The sequence below is a fragment of the Myotis daubentonii genome, chromosome 17 (genome assembly GCF_963259705.1).
Source record: "Myotis daubentonii chromosome 17, mMyoDau2.1, whole genome shotgun sequence".
In the NCBI taxonomy this organism is placed as follows: Eukaryota; Metazoa; Chordata; class Mammalia; order Chiroptera; family Vespertilionidae; genus Myotis; species Myotis daubentonii.
The window spans coordinates 38023135-38039981 of NC_081856.1; the positions used below are offsets into that span (position 1 = coordinate 38023135).

General features: G+C 37.8%; 1 protein-coding gene across 3 annotated transcripts in view; it reads left to right on the top strand.

Moving 5' to 3' along the window:
* Positions 1–15280, top strand: part of ANGPT1 (angiopoietin 1) — a 246320-nt gene extending 231040 nt beyond the window's left edge. For all 3 annotated transcript variants that reach the window (XM_059671913.1, XM_059671914.1, XM_059671915.1), the window contains exons 8-9: positions 1732–1862; positions 12830–15280. In XM_059671913.1, the coding sequence (XP_059527896.1) occupies positions 1732–1862; positions 12830–12990 (292 nt within the window). In that variant the 3' untranslated portion in view covers positions 12991–15280. The remainder of the gene's footprint in view (positions 1–1731; positions 1863–12829) is intronic.
* Positions 15281–16847: the final 1567 nt, after the last annotated feature.

The following is a 16847-nucleotide window of genomic DNA, read 5'->3' on the forward strand; positions in this document are numbered from 1 at the left end:
TTTTAAAAATGGACTCTGAAGGGAGTAGCCAAAGAACATTATGCATAACCCATGGACAGAGACAACTTTGCAGTGATGGCCAGAGGGAAGGGCAGAGGGTGGGTGGAGGTGGGAAAAGGTGAGGGAGGGGGAAGGGGGGTATCTGTGATAGTATCAACAATAAAGTAAAAAAAAAAAAAAAAAAAAGAATGAAGTCTAACAGTCATTCTGCCAAAGGAACTCTTGCAATGTTTATACAGCTACTGGGGCTTGAGCATTAAGAGAGACAGTCACAACTCTCAAGCCTTAACTAAAACTCTCCTTGAAGAAGTGCAAAACCAAATTAAACAGCATTTCCCTCCGTGTGAATGGCTGGGAGAGAAATGCTTTCTCTAAATCTTCAGCCTGAGATTTTGTCTGAGAGAAGAGACAGACCCCGGGAGTCCCAGTCTGACAGGCCTGGCTTTCCGGGAAGTAATGGTATCCTTCAACTGAGTGCTCACAGCTCACGTACTTTCAACTTACTTTGAAAGTTTTCTCAAGGGTTCCTCCAGGGCAAGAGTACTGCAAAAAGCCACAAGAGACAGACACCGAAGAGAGTTACAAAACAAAATGTCCAGATTATAACATTAAGGGGCTGTGAAATTAGCTTTAGGCAAGGCGTTTATTCGTAAATTATAAAACGTTGGAAGTATTGTAAATATTAAGTCTTTCTGCACCAAAGGCTATGTTTGCTTAATGACTAGTGAGCATGGGAATCTTTTTTTTTTTTTAATCTTCCGCGAGGGATCCTGCTTGCCAAACCTGACTGGAAGGGTTTCAAAGAGAATAGACAGGGCCGTGCTAATGCAGATGAGCGGGAACTTCCTCCTACACCTTTACATATTTAGAATGTTACCTGTTAATAGGTTGAAGTCATATTGAAAGGATGATAAGAGCATTGTAAGTATCATTTGGGGAAACACGGAGGGTAGAATTTTGGTGCCTTCGTTAGACTTGCTCCAAGACAAAAATTACTTTTATTTCAATAGTGCCAGACTCTGGGATTCTGGGAGTAAAATTGGCCTGTGCTCCCAGAACACACCACTCTGTGGACCTGGGTTCCTTTTACTTTGTGAAAGAAAGCTGCTCCTCTACAGAGTTTGGTTGAGTAGTTTATTTTGAACTCCTTTTGCATTTGTTTGTATCTGGTATGAGCTGAGTGGGACCAGAGCTGTCCTTCCCCAGCTCTCACGCACTAGATCCTGTGGAATCTGAATTCACTCAGTGAAAGATTTGTTTTCAGGTTTACCAGCTGTTTATTTTCGCGGACATTTGAACATGTTATTTTATAAATGATGAGATCCCAGGGTTAGAACTGGGTGCTTTTTTTTCTTCTTTTAATTTTAAAAAGTTATGTCAGTTTTTAAAAGTCCATCTCAGCGCAGTCGAGTAAACTTGTTTTACTCTGTGCAGGAGAGTGTTAAACGTGATGTTTTAAAACATGTTTCTCTAAGGTTAACCATGATGTCTAAATGTTATTTTTACTTGTATTTTGCTTTTGGTGCTGCCAAATATTGAGCTTGGTTTTTATGGTTCCTAATGTTTTCTGGAAAAAAAATAAATTTGTTCCCTAAAAGAAAAGAGGGGAAAAAAATAATGAAAAAGGCATACATTCAACAAATCAGTCCTCTGGGTTTTCTTATTCTGTTAAATGGCTTATCTTCCTTTTTCTTTCTTTTTTTCTTTCCTTTTTTTTTTTTTAAACTTCAGGTTGTATTTGAAGGGTCACAGTGGGACAGCAGGACAGCAGAGCAGCCTGGTCATACATGGCGCAGATTTCAGCACTAAAGATGCCGATAATGACAACTGTCTGTGCAAATGCGCCCTCATGCTCACAGGAGGTAAGTCCTATGGGGCCATTCTCTGCGTTATGTTTTAGTGGTTTGCGGCTTGAGGTTTCTTATCTATGAGAAAGGACTATGATCTTCTGGTTAGGGAACTTAAGAGCAAGTCCCCAGAGATCATTTGTTCTGCCCACTAATTTCCCATGTGTCCTTCTGCAAGATATGCCAGCACATTTAGGCGTTTGCCTCCTCCCCCCATACCTAAGAGGGGGCGTGCTAAGCTTCATCCTGAATAAATTCTTTAGCCTCTTAAAGTCCCAGTTACTCTACCTACTCAATAATCATAATGATACCCATAGTGGAATAAACAATAATTTGATAATGCAGCAAAATGGGGTGAGGGGTTGGCGGGGGGAGGGGGGAATCTTACAAAATGTTTTGCAACTGCATAGGAGAATTCATTGACAATTCTGTTGAAATGGAATAAGAAGAATAAAGAGGTATAGTTAAATCTAAAGTCATACAGTTAAGAACAGCTATACAGGACTTTGTATTATATGCTATTGACCTCTGCAAGACATTGGAGCTGGTGTAAGAGAGACCATTAAATAAGATTGTATCTCTGGGTAAGAAAGTTAATCCTTTTTTCACCTTCCTTTCTAGTATTTTTCCAACTCTGATTGTGTAAAAGGAAAATTCTCAATTTGATCCTAGTGTATCTGTAACGATTCCTCTGCATTTTCTCAATAATTACCCCTCTTAGCAAAGAAAAAACTAAACTTTCTTCGCAGGCTCCTGGCCTTGACCAGGCAATGGCACCTACCTAGAATTAAATAAAGTGATTCTGTTTTAATTATATTGAGCTTCATATCTACCTTTTATTATAGCAAGTGGTACTGATTTTCTAGTTAAAGGAATGATATAAACTTTGCACAATAACAAGTGTTCACAATATTTGATATTTAACAAATCATTGATTTAAAGAACACTTTTTATTTTATTAAGTATTAATAAAAGTTCTAAGCAGCTATGGCAAAAACTGCAAAGTTGATGACTGACTGAAGTCTGAGAAGCACTAAGCTAACCCACACTGGCAAATCATGAGGCTCAAGAATATTAGAGGCTCTGACAAAGAAGGAGTTGGCACCAAACAAAGCTTTTTGCCCAGTGTTTCTCCTCACAGGTTTAGTGTTATTCCCTTCTCTTACTGGAATAGCCAGCACTCCCACCTTCAACTGTTCTGATTCTCTCTCTTTCTTATTCTACAACAAAACACCTTTTCATTCCAGTAAAAAAAAAAAAAAAAAAAAAAACACCTGTTTAAATCTAACATTTTTCTTCCCAAAATGTGATACTATTAGCATTGTTATTACATGCTATTTTATTTGTTGTACTGTCATACTTGAACTCCAAACTCAGTGACATAAGTAGGGAAAGGAACTCTAATCTCCACTTTGCACAGAAGGAAAACAAAAGTAAATTAATGCTCATCATTTCATCCTTCACATCTAGTGCAGTAGATTGTTGCACATGGGAGCTCAATAAAAAATATGGTGCATGAATGAATGAATAACCATCTTGTAACCCTTAAATCGCTTTCAAATTTTGAAGCCAATGAAATGAATCATTAGGTTGACATTTTTCTCATCAATTAACAGAGCATAGAAGAGTATGGAGAGAAGGTTTTGGAGAAGCCTTTCTACCTTCATCCCACCCCACCCCCACCCCACCCCTGCCGCAATCTCCATTAATACTACAGCAAATGACATTCCATTGACCCCAACCACTCCATTTATATTAACATCTTTTCAGCATGAGACCAGCTCTAGTATTATCAATGCCAGCCCAGTATGGCTCTGCCTCTATCATAACCGTCTTCTTAAGCTTGAAACATGCCATTTGGCATCACATTTAACCTCCTCAAACAGTTAAAAGTCCTGTCTATGTAATCTTATGACCCCCTCCCCAAAGCAGTTGTTAGAAATTTAAAATATTTTTTTAAGGTAGATTTTAGTATATGGGCTGCCAAAGCGAGCACAGACAGATTAGGTTTTAAACTTTTTTCCAGAGAGAAATTTTTTATTTTTATTACCTTCCTGATCCCATGAAGGGAATTATCAGAAACTTGATACAAAGACAGAAAGACTTTGATTGTCCACTTTTCTGCCCATTTTAATACCAAAACACACTCATTTTCTTCATGTCTATTTTTACAGATAATTTTTCTTACCAAATAAATACAGCACATGAGAGACCAACAGTAAAATCTTTCGAATGTTTCCTTAGAAGAGCATCCAATATGTTCATAGTTCTGTCATAATAATGAAAACGTAGAGCAAAGTAGAGAGAATAATGCACCTCTTGGTTGTTGATGTGAAAACTTCATTGCTCAGATTTATGGTTTTATTTCTGCTTCAAATGAGTGTACTTTGTCATGTTCTTTCATCCATAATCATTCTTGGACCCGCTTCTTACTCACCAATAAACACATATGTTGGGGAGAGAAAATTTCCATTGCTTGGGCTGGAATACTCTAAGTAAATGTGTCTTTGTAACAAATGCCATTACCCTATCAAAAATCCTTTTGGAAGAATCCAGGTCTTGCAAAGCTCTTCAGTCTACAAAGCTCATGTGTGGAATTTAGATAGCTCAGAGCTGGAGAGCGTAAGGGTGCATGTGACAGTTCAGGTAATGTGAGTACTGCCTGGAACTTGCATCTACTTAGCTCCTCCCCATCACTCTGTTTTCTCTGTCATATTTTCTCTCAGAACACTTTCTCATCTAATTATTTCCTTTTAAAAAATTGAATTTGAACTTGTTGCCTATTTAAAATAGTCTCTTTTAAGCAGTGAGATTCCATACTCTTTGAAACTGATAATTTATAGTTCTCTGTCATCATCAATTAAAGCTTTTTTTTATCTTGTTTATGTTTTTGCTTTGTTTCTTCTAAAAGGAATTTAGGGTAAAGTAAGATTTATTGCCTACTAACTGTCCTCAATAGTTTTCTTCAAGTACATGGAGGGATTATAGTTGGAGAATGTGGTATCATTGTTTACCCTTATCTGTCCAACACTGAACAACAGGAGGTGGGCTTAATTGAAAGCAGAAGGTATTTCAGCTAGACATATGGTAGAACATTTTGATCTTTCTTCTAACATTCTAACTTCCTAACTTCTAACAATAACATAGTTTAATGAGCACGAAGGGTCAACTACTATTAGAGATTTGAGCAAGTTAGACTAGAACCCTCCTCTCTTGAGGGAGACCATCCACAGAAAAAGTAAATAAGAAATGACACAATTTAAAAACTCTGCAAGTTCTAAGGACACAATATAACCTGTGATAGAGCTGTGGCAGGAATGGAAAAGTAACGTAGGTGGGGTGTCCATGATCAAAGGTCGGAAGGATTGCCAGGGAGGATTGTGCATTTCTAGTTATGGACACCTTCACCGAGAGAGCTTAAGGCTATTTGTACGAAAGAGCTTTCTTAGGCATGTCCCTGTAATTGTGGATCCAGAAAAGATTGTCCCTTCCATGGTCTTCTGGTTCTGTGATTCCCTTATCCATGTCCTCACTGTGGCTGCAGTAATAGTAATTTCAGTGCATGGGTTGTAATTCTTAGTGCATGGCTGGGTGGAAAGGAGGTGTAGTTGGCTGAGAAAGCACATTTCCATCAATAGGAATAGGTACCACCGTGTGTTACTGCTCCTTTCACAGAAGCATATGTACCTATTCCTGCCTTACCCAAAAGCCAGCCATTCTTCCATCCAATTTAAATTTTGAAAAATTTTCATGTTTCATTACACATTTCTTATGAAATCAAACTCTATATTTTGAGTTCAAAATTTCCACACACGTTTTCTATGGATGTGACCCCTCTATTAATCATTAAATAGAGATGATTTGTCAACATAGATTTATAAGCCAGAAATAATCTGTGCTCAATGATTCCATCAACATTAGGAAAATTTGTAAGTTCTTTCCCTTTATGTAGCATATGGTGACAAATCTGCATATTTAAGTAGTAGGTGGGATACATTTAAGATGACTGTAGGAAATAATGTTTTAGTCCCACAGGAAAGCTCCTACTATGTCCTCCTGAGCCCAAAGAAAGGAATCTGTTTCTTATAAATGTAACATTTTACCTACTATTTAACATTAAGAAAATGAAAATGTAATCTCATTCAATGCATGCTTTTTTTATATGAACTTATTGTATATAAAAATAAATGAGCAAAGAACATCTGACTCCCAAATTATGAAAATGAAAAATTTTTATCACTAGATTGTCATATTCAAAGCAAACTTACATTCAAAGAAAATGTGGTCTGTGGTACTACATTAGCATTCTTCAAAATAAGTATTTCTAAAGGCCTGTTAGAAACTACAATCACTAAAGGTTGCCAGCAAAACCAAAACATGGTATTGTTTTAAATTCTTTTTCTTACCTTACTCTTCTTTCAACACAATTTCCATATTTAGTGTATAATATAAAAGCTATGTAAAAATGTGGCCTAATCTTCTGCAGAGAGAAATCTGTTGTGGGGAAAATTTCAGTGTCTTTTCCCACGCATAAACTATGTCAGCCGGCAGACAAGTCTTGCTAAAGCTAACAAAGGATATCTCTCAGTTCAGTCCTGAAAGGGGATAAAGCCATACACATAAATTTCTTTATACACCCTAGAACTTAGCAGATGCTAGCAGCTTAGAGTTGATAAATGCTTGTCTTATCTTCTATATAATCTTGAAGAAGACAAAGAAAATGCAAGAAATTAGTAGCTTCTCTAACTGGTTGAAGTGACAAGATTTGGGGGAAAATAGGATCATCTTAGAGTTTTTAAAAGCACAAGAAGGATGTGCTAAGCATTGTCAGATAACTGGTATTCCCTCGATTTTAAGACAAAAATGTTGAAAGAAAAGATCCATGCTGATAATTTAAGGTTGACCACAAAAATCTATATTGCACTATTTATGTCAAAGCAGTTTATTTGTTACATAATCTGTAAACCTATTCCACAAAAATTTACATTTCTTCAAGACAGGGACTTCATGCTATCTGCCGCTGTATCCTCCGTGTCTAGCATAGTGCTAGGCACATGGTGCTCAATAAATGTTGGTTAAATGAATGAATATGTTTTCCCTGAATCTGAAAGGACATAACTAAATTACAAGTAATCCTGCTGAGAAGACATAAAAATAAATCAACATGGGTATGAATGTAACATTGCATGAACTTAAAGATACATAAGTATGTATATGTGCAATATTTATATGTACACATGTAATAAAGCGATGAATATAGAAGATTGGACTAAATATTAAGAATAACTAAACCCCAGAAGACTAAATTTCTAAATTGGAAAAAATTTGACTATTAGGTTCCTGACCTTCAAATAAATTTTCACATCCTAAGTACAAAGTTTAGGACTATATTCCTGTTTTCTGGGGGAAATTTTTGCTTCTTGGAAAAGAGCAAAAAGAAAAAAATCAGAAAATGTATTTCAAAGGATAAGTTTGGATAATGAACCAGAATCAATAGCTCTATAGCACAAAGCTGTTACCAAAGGTTAATAACTGACAATCAATAAGAAATAATCATTTTTGTTTGCATTTTACTCTGACAATGATATAGTGAATATTTATTGCCGTCCTGCTGTCTAACAGGCATTTTTGCATTATCCTAAGTAATTTGTATTTAATAACTTACACAATTCTTCTAAAAGCCCTTTGAATTAGGCAAGAGCTGAGATGCAGAAAAGTTAGATAATTATCCAAAAGTCACAAAATTAGTGTCAGGCATAGGAGTTGAACGCAACCTTCATATAAGCCATCACCTTGTCCACTCCTCCCTCTGTCTCTGTTAAAGGAATGGCGTTCAAACACAAGAATTCAACCCTACTTTGCAGCACGTTTTAATGAGGACTTGACATGAAATGAAGTCCAAGGGAGGGAAGAGACAGTAAGAGAATACCTAGAGGTTTTAAATGAATTCAAGATTACGCGCCAGGATAAATAATTTTCATCTTTCGAACAAAAAAAAGAGAAAAGGGGCGGGGGGGGGGCAGGGGAGCAACATCCTTGGCCTAAAGCCAACATTATGCACATGACTCAGCACAAGGTATTTTGTGATGATCCCACTGATAACAGTGGCACCAATCAGTTTAGTTCAGCTTCATCCTTGGTGATAAAAGAGGAACATCTTATTTTCTGTGCAAGCTCTTTTGCATACTGATGATTAGAATGCATGCATTGAAAATGAATGAATGGAACCTATAAAAACAGATATATCTTTTTATCTTGCTATACTTGTTACCTTAGGAAAGCGTGTTGAGAGACATTTTGTTTAGATCAGAATTTGAGAGTTAGGTTTCCTGACTTTTAAATAAATTTGAACTTCCTGAATACCGAGTTTAGAATTAAATTCCTATTTTCTGGGCAAACTTTCATGGATGGGTGATAAAATACGAATTTCTACTTCAAAGATAAAAGACTTGAATGATTTTTAAAGGCCTAGGAAGCGCAGGGTAGTTATTACAAAACTAAATTTTAATGAGTTAAGTGTAAATGAATTAGAAGCATGCATCTCAGATTTCTTATTAAAATATACATGAGGTTACAGGTTATGAAGAAAAATGCTTGGCAGAGTGCATCTCAGCAGTTGCCAATTTTAAAACATTTGAGACATGTTATCAGTTGTCCCAGCAGCCGATGGAAGCTGCTTTCTTCTCTCCTTTGCTTACATCACCGAGTTCTTTCAAACTTAAAGTGCCTTTTCTAGCTTAACTTGTTTAGCATGTTGCTTATTTGTTACTCCCAGACACATAAAGAACAAAGGAAAAAGCGCATTGCCTTATTTGATCCCTGAAGCTGTGCTGGGAAAACTGTTGATCAGACATTTATAAAGCACATCTTACGAATGAAGAGCTGTGGCTGTGTGTTCTTAGAAAAGTTCCTTCAACTACCTGAGCATTGGTGCCTTTACTGTGGTACTAGCCATACTACATAAGGCTATTTGGGGAATAAAATGAGAAAGTGCATAAAAATATTTTAGCAGAGTCCTCGATATATATTAGCTGTTCAAAAATAACGTTTTATATATATTCTTGACTAAAAGCTCGTAGTTATTAGTTGAAGTCAGCATCACTGTCTGGGTCTTCTCATTTCTGATTTGGTGCTCACAGCTCCCCATTGCTACAAAAAAAATTTAATATAATAAAAACCTTTGTGTTGTCACTCCTATTTATTGTGCTAGCGCTATTATTCTCCAACCCCTCACCCACTGGCACTCCAGCCAGCGCAGGCTGTTGGCAGACACTCTCCCCGGCTGTCCGAGAGTACATACATGTTCTCTTTTGAGTCTCTTTCTGTCCAGAGACACCCACCTTCAGGACCCAGCTCAGTTGGTAAATGAGCGGGCCTTATGGGCCCACAAGCAGGACTTTCTGCCTCTATTTATAAGATTTTTGTTTTATTCTTTTAAATATATTTTTATTGATTTCAGAGAGGAGAGGAGAGGAGAGGAGAGGAGAGGAGAGGAGAGGAGAGGAGAGGAGAGGAGAGGAGAGGAGAGGAGAGAGGAGAGGGAGAAAGAGATAGAAACATCACTGATGAGAGAATCATTGATAGGCTGCCTCCTGCATACCCCACACTGGGGGTCGAACCCACAACCTGGGCATGTGCCCTGACCAGGAATTGAAGCATGAACTCTGGGTTCAACAATCAACACTCAACCACTGAGACACACCAGCCAAGCTGTTTATAAGATTTTAAAAAGCTTTGTATTAATGGCTGTCATCTCATTTTTTTAAACAGTCTATTGTCTCTTTCTTACACAAAGCTATGGCCTGGCAGATGTGGCTCAGTTGCTTGAGCATCGTCCCATGCATCAAGAGGTCACCATTTTAATTCCTTGCCAGGGCACATGCCTGGGTTTCGGGCTCTATCCCCAGAAGGGGCATGAGGAGGCAGCCAATCCATGTTCCTCTCTCATCCATGTTTCTATCTCTCTCCCTCTTCCTTCCTCTCTCTAAAAATCAATAAAACCATGCTTTTTAAAATCAAACAAACAACAACAAAAAAAAACATGATGTATTCCTTAATGTCCATAATTTTGTTTTACTTAATCTGACCCCTTTGTCTTCCTATTGGTTAATATTTTTTAGTTGATTCTAGATTCAAATTTTTCCCCTTTATCTTGCTGCCACTTATCCTCAGGATGGCTTTGGCAGATTATAGTCACAAAATGAGGGTTCCACATAATATTTTATTAAACATCTAACCTGAAAGATCTAGTTTTCCTGATTAAATGTTGACTCCTACTCCTAGAGAATGTTTTACTTGTTCACCTGATGATGGACAAGTAGACTGAATCAACTATAAATTTTCCCATGAGAATTATTTAACTTTCTATCAAGACTTTCCACATCTCACCTTTATTCCTGCAAGTGTCCCTCTTGTTCACCATACCAGCTGCACTGATGTTCTCTTAGTCCCTGAGCTCAAAGCGTTCTTTCCTCTCCATGGCATTGGCAGGTGCTACCTCTGCTTACAGTAGTCTTTCCATCTTCACGTGGCTGCCTCCCTCTCATCCTTGAGGCCTCATTAAATATCAACTTCTTCCAGGACCTTGGAAAGTCAAGTAGATTTCCTGTTAGTCCCTGATGCTTCTGTGTGTTCTTCTTCCTTTGCTCGTGACTTGTATTTATTTATTTGCTTGCTTTTGTCTGTTTTTCACATTAGAAGTACGTTCCATGAGGGCAGGGACTATATTTGTCTTATTGAGTGTTGTGTGACAGCACTTAACAATAATGGCATATTGAATGAAGAAATAATGGAAAAATGAATATAATAAGCATGGATGGTTTATCAAATGTAACTTTTAGTAAACAAGGCTACTTCCGACCCTAGAGACTTTACAAGAAGACAGAATCAAAGCCAGTCAACCTGTCAGGAAACCTGTCCGCACTTGTCAGTCATTTGCCAAGTGAACTCTGCTCAGTGCAGCGCTAAGTAGCTCAGTACACCAGAGAGCCCATATAGACCAGGCCTTTCTGTTTCTTAGGTTAATGAGCAAGACTCTGGGATTTGATTGTTAGGCCTTCTCACCTCAGGCCACCATTTCTCTGGTTAACTCTAACCCAGCCGTTGGTCTTTCAATGTCTCTAAAATGCCATTCACCTACTACAAACATTTTCCCATTGTACTCATTAGAAACACACGCAAGATCGATTTAGTCAATACTCTCATGTATCCCTACTGTTGCTTGTCATTTTCTTAAGCTCATGTGAAATTTCCCAACCAACGTGTCCTTTGGCCTGTGCTGTGGATTGCCAGGCTGCTGTTGCAACAGACATCTGCCTTCCCACAGTCTTCCAGGATTCTTATGACGTTCTAGAAACCAAACAAAACCACACTTTTACTCTCAGTGCCCTCATGTGGCTTGGAGGACCGGTCCATGATTTTCAGTAGTTCTCAACAATAGAGTGGCTGAATTTGCTTCAGAGACCCTGGTGGACATTTGCAAAACTATGAAAGGCTCGTTAACATGATGGAAAGAGGGCCTCAAGGTCACAGGAAAGGAGGAGAAAGTTGAAACTCCGCAGCAATCAAATTGGGTTTCATTTTCTCCTCTGAGAGTCTTCAGGGTAAATGAATTCCCTAATATTAGAATGCCTTTTGTAATATAAATAACATATTTTTGCTAGTTGTACTTATCAGAAATATTTAAAGGAATTAATCTTAAGACAAAAGGCGGAATGTTACAGTTTCTCCTTCCTTGCCAAAGAACCTTCTTGTTCCTTGTGTTTTCATCGCCTCCACATCTATGTTGTTTTGCATGCAGTTGGTAAAACGGCACTGAATACAGCATCTCTCCCAGTTCATCAGCATACCTTACTGCTCCCCAGTATGAGCTGATAATTAATACAGCTTGTTATGTCTCTAGTATGACTTTATAAACACAACCCAGCTGTATTCATCTTCCAAAATTGAAAAATGAGAACTAGCTTTTCTCCACTTAACTTTTTCTAAAGTTTCTGCAGGATGATGCTCGTGTTACAGTTAAACATCAGCTGCGCAGCTTTCTCTCTCTGTGGCTATGAGTCCCTTAGGTATAACTCTGCAATCAAAGGGAGGTCAGCTGTATCCAAGTAAAAATATGCCAGAATGTCTCTGGCATCACTTTCTCCCTGAAGATTTCAGCAGTGTTACTTCAGGAGAGGAAGAAAAAGTACTATGTTTTATCTAAAAATCTGAGAACTTAATTCATTAAAAAAAATAAAGTACCGAGTTATCCTTATGGAGAGCTATGCAAGCATAGGGTCCCCATGTCACTGATCAAGTTGTTTGTTTTTCCTCTTACTAGGTTTCGAAAGAACGTGAACAATCTCAGAAAAACACTGCTACATAGGAACTACATGGCTACTACTGATGAATACTTCCCATATTGCTATTACATACAGAGAGGGCTAGAAATTCAAATTCAAGTTGAGCCTCATAGTCATTGCCCAGTGTCCAATTCATTTCAGAAGCAGCTGAGGGCCAGTTCTTGGCAGAATTCTGAAACAGATGGAAAAACATCTTTCTCTCTCTCTGTTTAGATGTCAGTTGTCTAAACCTCTGAATTTCTTCACGAGTAATTCATTGCCCTATTCCCAATAATAGGCGTAAGGTGGGATGCCTCTTAAGGGTATCTGCATTTTACTTGCCCTACAAATAAATCCAGGCCATTTAATGAAACCGAGAAGCTACCCATCATTCCGTGGGAAATGTGTCCCAATGGAGTGACACAGACACTTGATTCTCTGAGAGCATTCCTCTCTCTGGTTGTTCATATAATGCTTAAACCGGGTGTCATTTGAAACAGTTCTACTAAGGGCAAGCTGTTTCTTGAATGCCTACTATTTGCAAGTGATCATAACAAGTATGAACACATTTCCCTCAGTTAATGCCATTAATTCCCAATTGTTCAATTTCTTTGTAATTGTTTCTTCTTTCTTTCATTATTAACTAATTATTTTATTCAGGCTGGTGGTTTGATGCTTGTGGTCCGTCCAATCTAAACGGAATGTTCTATACAGCGGGACAAAACCTGGGCAAACTGAATGGGATAAAGTGGCATTACTTCAAAGGGCCCAGTTACTCCTTACATTCCGCAACCATGATGATCCGACCCTTGGATTTTTGAAGGCACGATCTCAGGAGCAGTTTATAAAAACAACCAAGAAATCTGGAGACGCTACCAGATGAGAAACCGCTTGAAAACTTCTGGAGCAAAACCATGTGTCCCCCTCCCGGCAACAGGCAGCAGTTCTGTGAAATCAGCCAGGTTCTTGACTGTGGATGTGGAGCCTGTTGAGTTCACAAAGGTCTGTGCTCGGGGTGACCCTGCTCGTGTGGCTCGGCTGTCGAGGACGCCACTCACTGTCATGTTTTCAAAAGGGAAGGAACCGCTCAGCTCCCCACGCTTCAAGCTACTACTGGATCTTACTTTGGAACTATGATAAATAGGGTTGATTTCAGGTAAAACTGAAGAAGAAGAACGTGAACCACCAACAAAAAGAATGTACATGAAGAATAGAAGCAGGCCTTTCATAATCCCGTGGAAAAGATGTGTCACACCAGTGAAATGGTGGTGTTTCTATGCACACCTACTAACAATCCGTTTATACTGTTGCACAATTTTAGTAAAAGTTCAGGAAGCACAGCATTGCTCTCTGAGTCGGTTAAATGATAATGAATTTCAGAAGCCTAATTCCTAAGTCATACTTACTCATTGATTTCAGTTAACCCATCTTCAAGTGTAAACTCCATGTTGTTGAATCATAATGAATTGTAGTGCATGAAGGCTAACAGTGTGATGTCGGGACAGACTCTGTTACTCTTTTATTTTTTTATACAGTCCTCAGAAAAAAAAAATGAACATTATCAAGTATGGACCTATATGCTAAAAAATTATCCCCCCTCCCCCACTATAGTTTTCATTTACTTTAAAAACTGACTGATTGATATAAAAATATATTTATAGCCTGAGTAAAGTTTAATGAATGTGAAATTTATCATCAAGCTCTTAAAATAATATACGTGCATTTAATATTTCCTATGATATCCTACATGAAAGCAGTTTTTTTAGAGTGTATTAAACTGAAGTAAAACCAAGTAAACTGGAACAGTTTATTTTACAGTATTTTCTTGCATGTGTACATGTGAGTGTAACTACATTATTTTTAAATAATGATCTTCAGTTCTTCACCCTGTTATTTTATGCTAATTTAATTTTTGCTCACTAACTGAAACATGCTTTCCAAATTTACCCTGTTCCAGTTTCCATAAAAGATACACTTTGAAGTCTATGAAAAGTAAAAAAATTATATTGTATATAGCGTGTTTATATCCACAGTAAACCTAATAGCTGTTTAATCTGGAATATGCAACACTGTTCTTAATTGATGCCAATAAACACAAGTTTTCAAAGAAATCTACTACACTACTTTATGAAATACATTATTTCTTCATGTTTTTTCTCCCTCAGGCTCTGTTTTTCTTAAGCAGTTTCAGATTTTTAAAATTATTAGTGATAAAAATTGGCAAAACACTGTATTATGCATAAGGGAAATAGACACAAAAATTAATCATAGTCACCTATTGAATAAAAAAATTTTGACTGCTGGTTGCTATAATTTTCTTAATGAAGATATGCCTGTGGTATAATCTATTTTAAGTGAGTTTGAAGTTACTACTGTCTCTAAGTGTTCAAGTTTACAATAGTGAACAGGTGTTATCAAAACATGAGATAAGAAAATTGAAATACATATTGGGTGTCCTTTTAGAAAAATAAAAGTTTTCTTCAAAGCAACAATACCGATTTCAAACCTGGTGACTTGATCTGGTATGCCTTTATGGCTCTCTTCTATTTGAGAGAATAGAGCTATTCACATTTTTAAGAAAGTATTTTTTAAAAATTTACCATCAAGTCTTTATATGTATGCATCTGTATACAACCTTGTTTTGCCTTACACGTGCTATTTGCAGGTATTACACAGTTTTTCTATTCTTGGTGACTCCTTCATAGTACTGATTAGCCTCTCCCTCTAAAAACCTTCTTGATTGCCTTCATTTAAAAGAATGAAAGTGAGTGTTTAATTCTTTTGTGTTTCTACAGAGTTTTTAAACCAGTTTTTTGATAAGAAATACTATTCCTCAAGTCATATTACAAAAATAAAATGAAATAACAAAAAAAAAGCATGAGATTTACTGTTTTGTTATCTGGGTTTGAGAAATGAAATATTTTTTCCAATTATTTATAATAAAGCAATATAAAATGTTTTATGATTTCATTATGTGCATTGTGTAATGCCTACATGTTTTTGGCGATTTAACATGTGTATATCCTTTTCATTTAATTATTTCAGGATAAGATAATTAGGTATTAGGATTTTGTCTTTAAATTTTTATTTCAATAAAACTCGTGGTTTCTATGCAAATTTCTTCACATCAATCACAATTTTATTTGATTTAAATAAAATTGAAAATAACGTATTTGTGCAACCTTATATCATTTAAAATAAATATTTTAAAATCAGAGACCTATGAAGTATGGAATCACTGGAAAAAAAACAACAACACATACTGAATGAACTCAAGCCTCAATCTTAGAAAATCTTTGAGTCTGGGATATGATAAGAAAGCTTAGCTTCATCAGGATCGTCGATCAAAGCAATGAGTCAGAGTCCCACATCTCCAATCTGCGATTATGTCCTGCCAATTATTAAATGCTGTGTTAGCATATGTCAATTGACAACAAAATCTGGGAACTCTGCCCGTAGAACAATAGGATGAGTGTTGAATATGAGTTTGGTATAAAAGGCAGAGAACTCCCCGCCTGTGCCTCCAGGCCTACCAGCAGCCTTACCTTTTCAGTCCTTATGAGGAAGCTTCTTACCTTTCTCCTGACTCTGCCCCCACTGCCACCACATTGAACACTCTTTCACTTGCACCTACATGAATGGGAAAGAGACCCTTTCTCCTGCTACTCTCTGCTCCTGTTCACCCCGTATCCACACAAGCTTATTGTGAAAGCCAGACTTTGAAGATGTTTCTTCCTTGCTCAAAACTCTTGAGTGTTTCCTCACGGCTGCCTACATTTGAAATAAACATGTCAGGTTAACCTTAGCCTGCATCGCCTGGTAGCTCCATTTCACCTACTCACATTCCAATCAAAATGAAGAAGCCTTGCCCTAGCTGGTTTGGCTCAGTGGATAGAGAGAGCATTGGCCTGCAGATCAAAAGGTCCTGGGTTTGATTCCGGTCAAGGGCACGTATCTCCATTGCAGGCTCCTCCCCGGCTTGGGCCCTGTTCAGGGCTCGTGCAGAAGGCAACCAATCAATGTGTTTCTCCCACATTGATATTTTTCTCTCTTTCCCTCTCTCTTCCACTCTCTCTAAAAACCAATGGAAAAATACCCTGGGGTGGGGATTACAGAAATAACAAAGAAAAGTAAAACGATGAAGCCTTGGTGCTAGACTGATTACAGAAAGGACCCCACCCTTCCCTTTCTCTGTACATGCCCTTGCAATGTGACTTTGCCACCCTTCCCATAAACAGGTGGAGTCTGTTTCCCCATCCCATGAGGGGCTATCTTGAGATTTGCTCTTGCCAAAAAGAATGCAGGTATACCTGTGTGTCACTTCTGAGCCTAGGTCTCAGGACCCATTCAGCTCCAACCCAGGAAAAGTGCCGGGTGAAAGAGCCCAGAGTAGCCTAAGGGAGGATTAGAGACCACCCAGTTCATCCAGCCCCCAGCTGACCCACCAGATGACCCCAGAAACATGAGTGATCTCAAATGAGATCAACTGAGCCTGGCTTAGGTTAATAGAACTGCCCAGCTAACATACATAATCGGGAGAAACACTAAGGGTTGGTTTTAAGCCCTAAATTTTTGGGGTGTTTTGTTGAGCATTATTATTGTAATAATAGCTAATTAATATAGATTATTACAGCCCCCCATCCACCCACCCACACATGTGAGATTCTTATGCAATCTA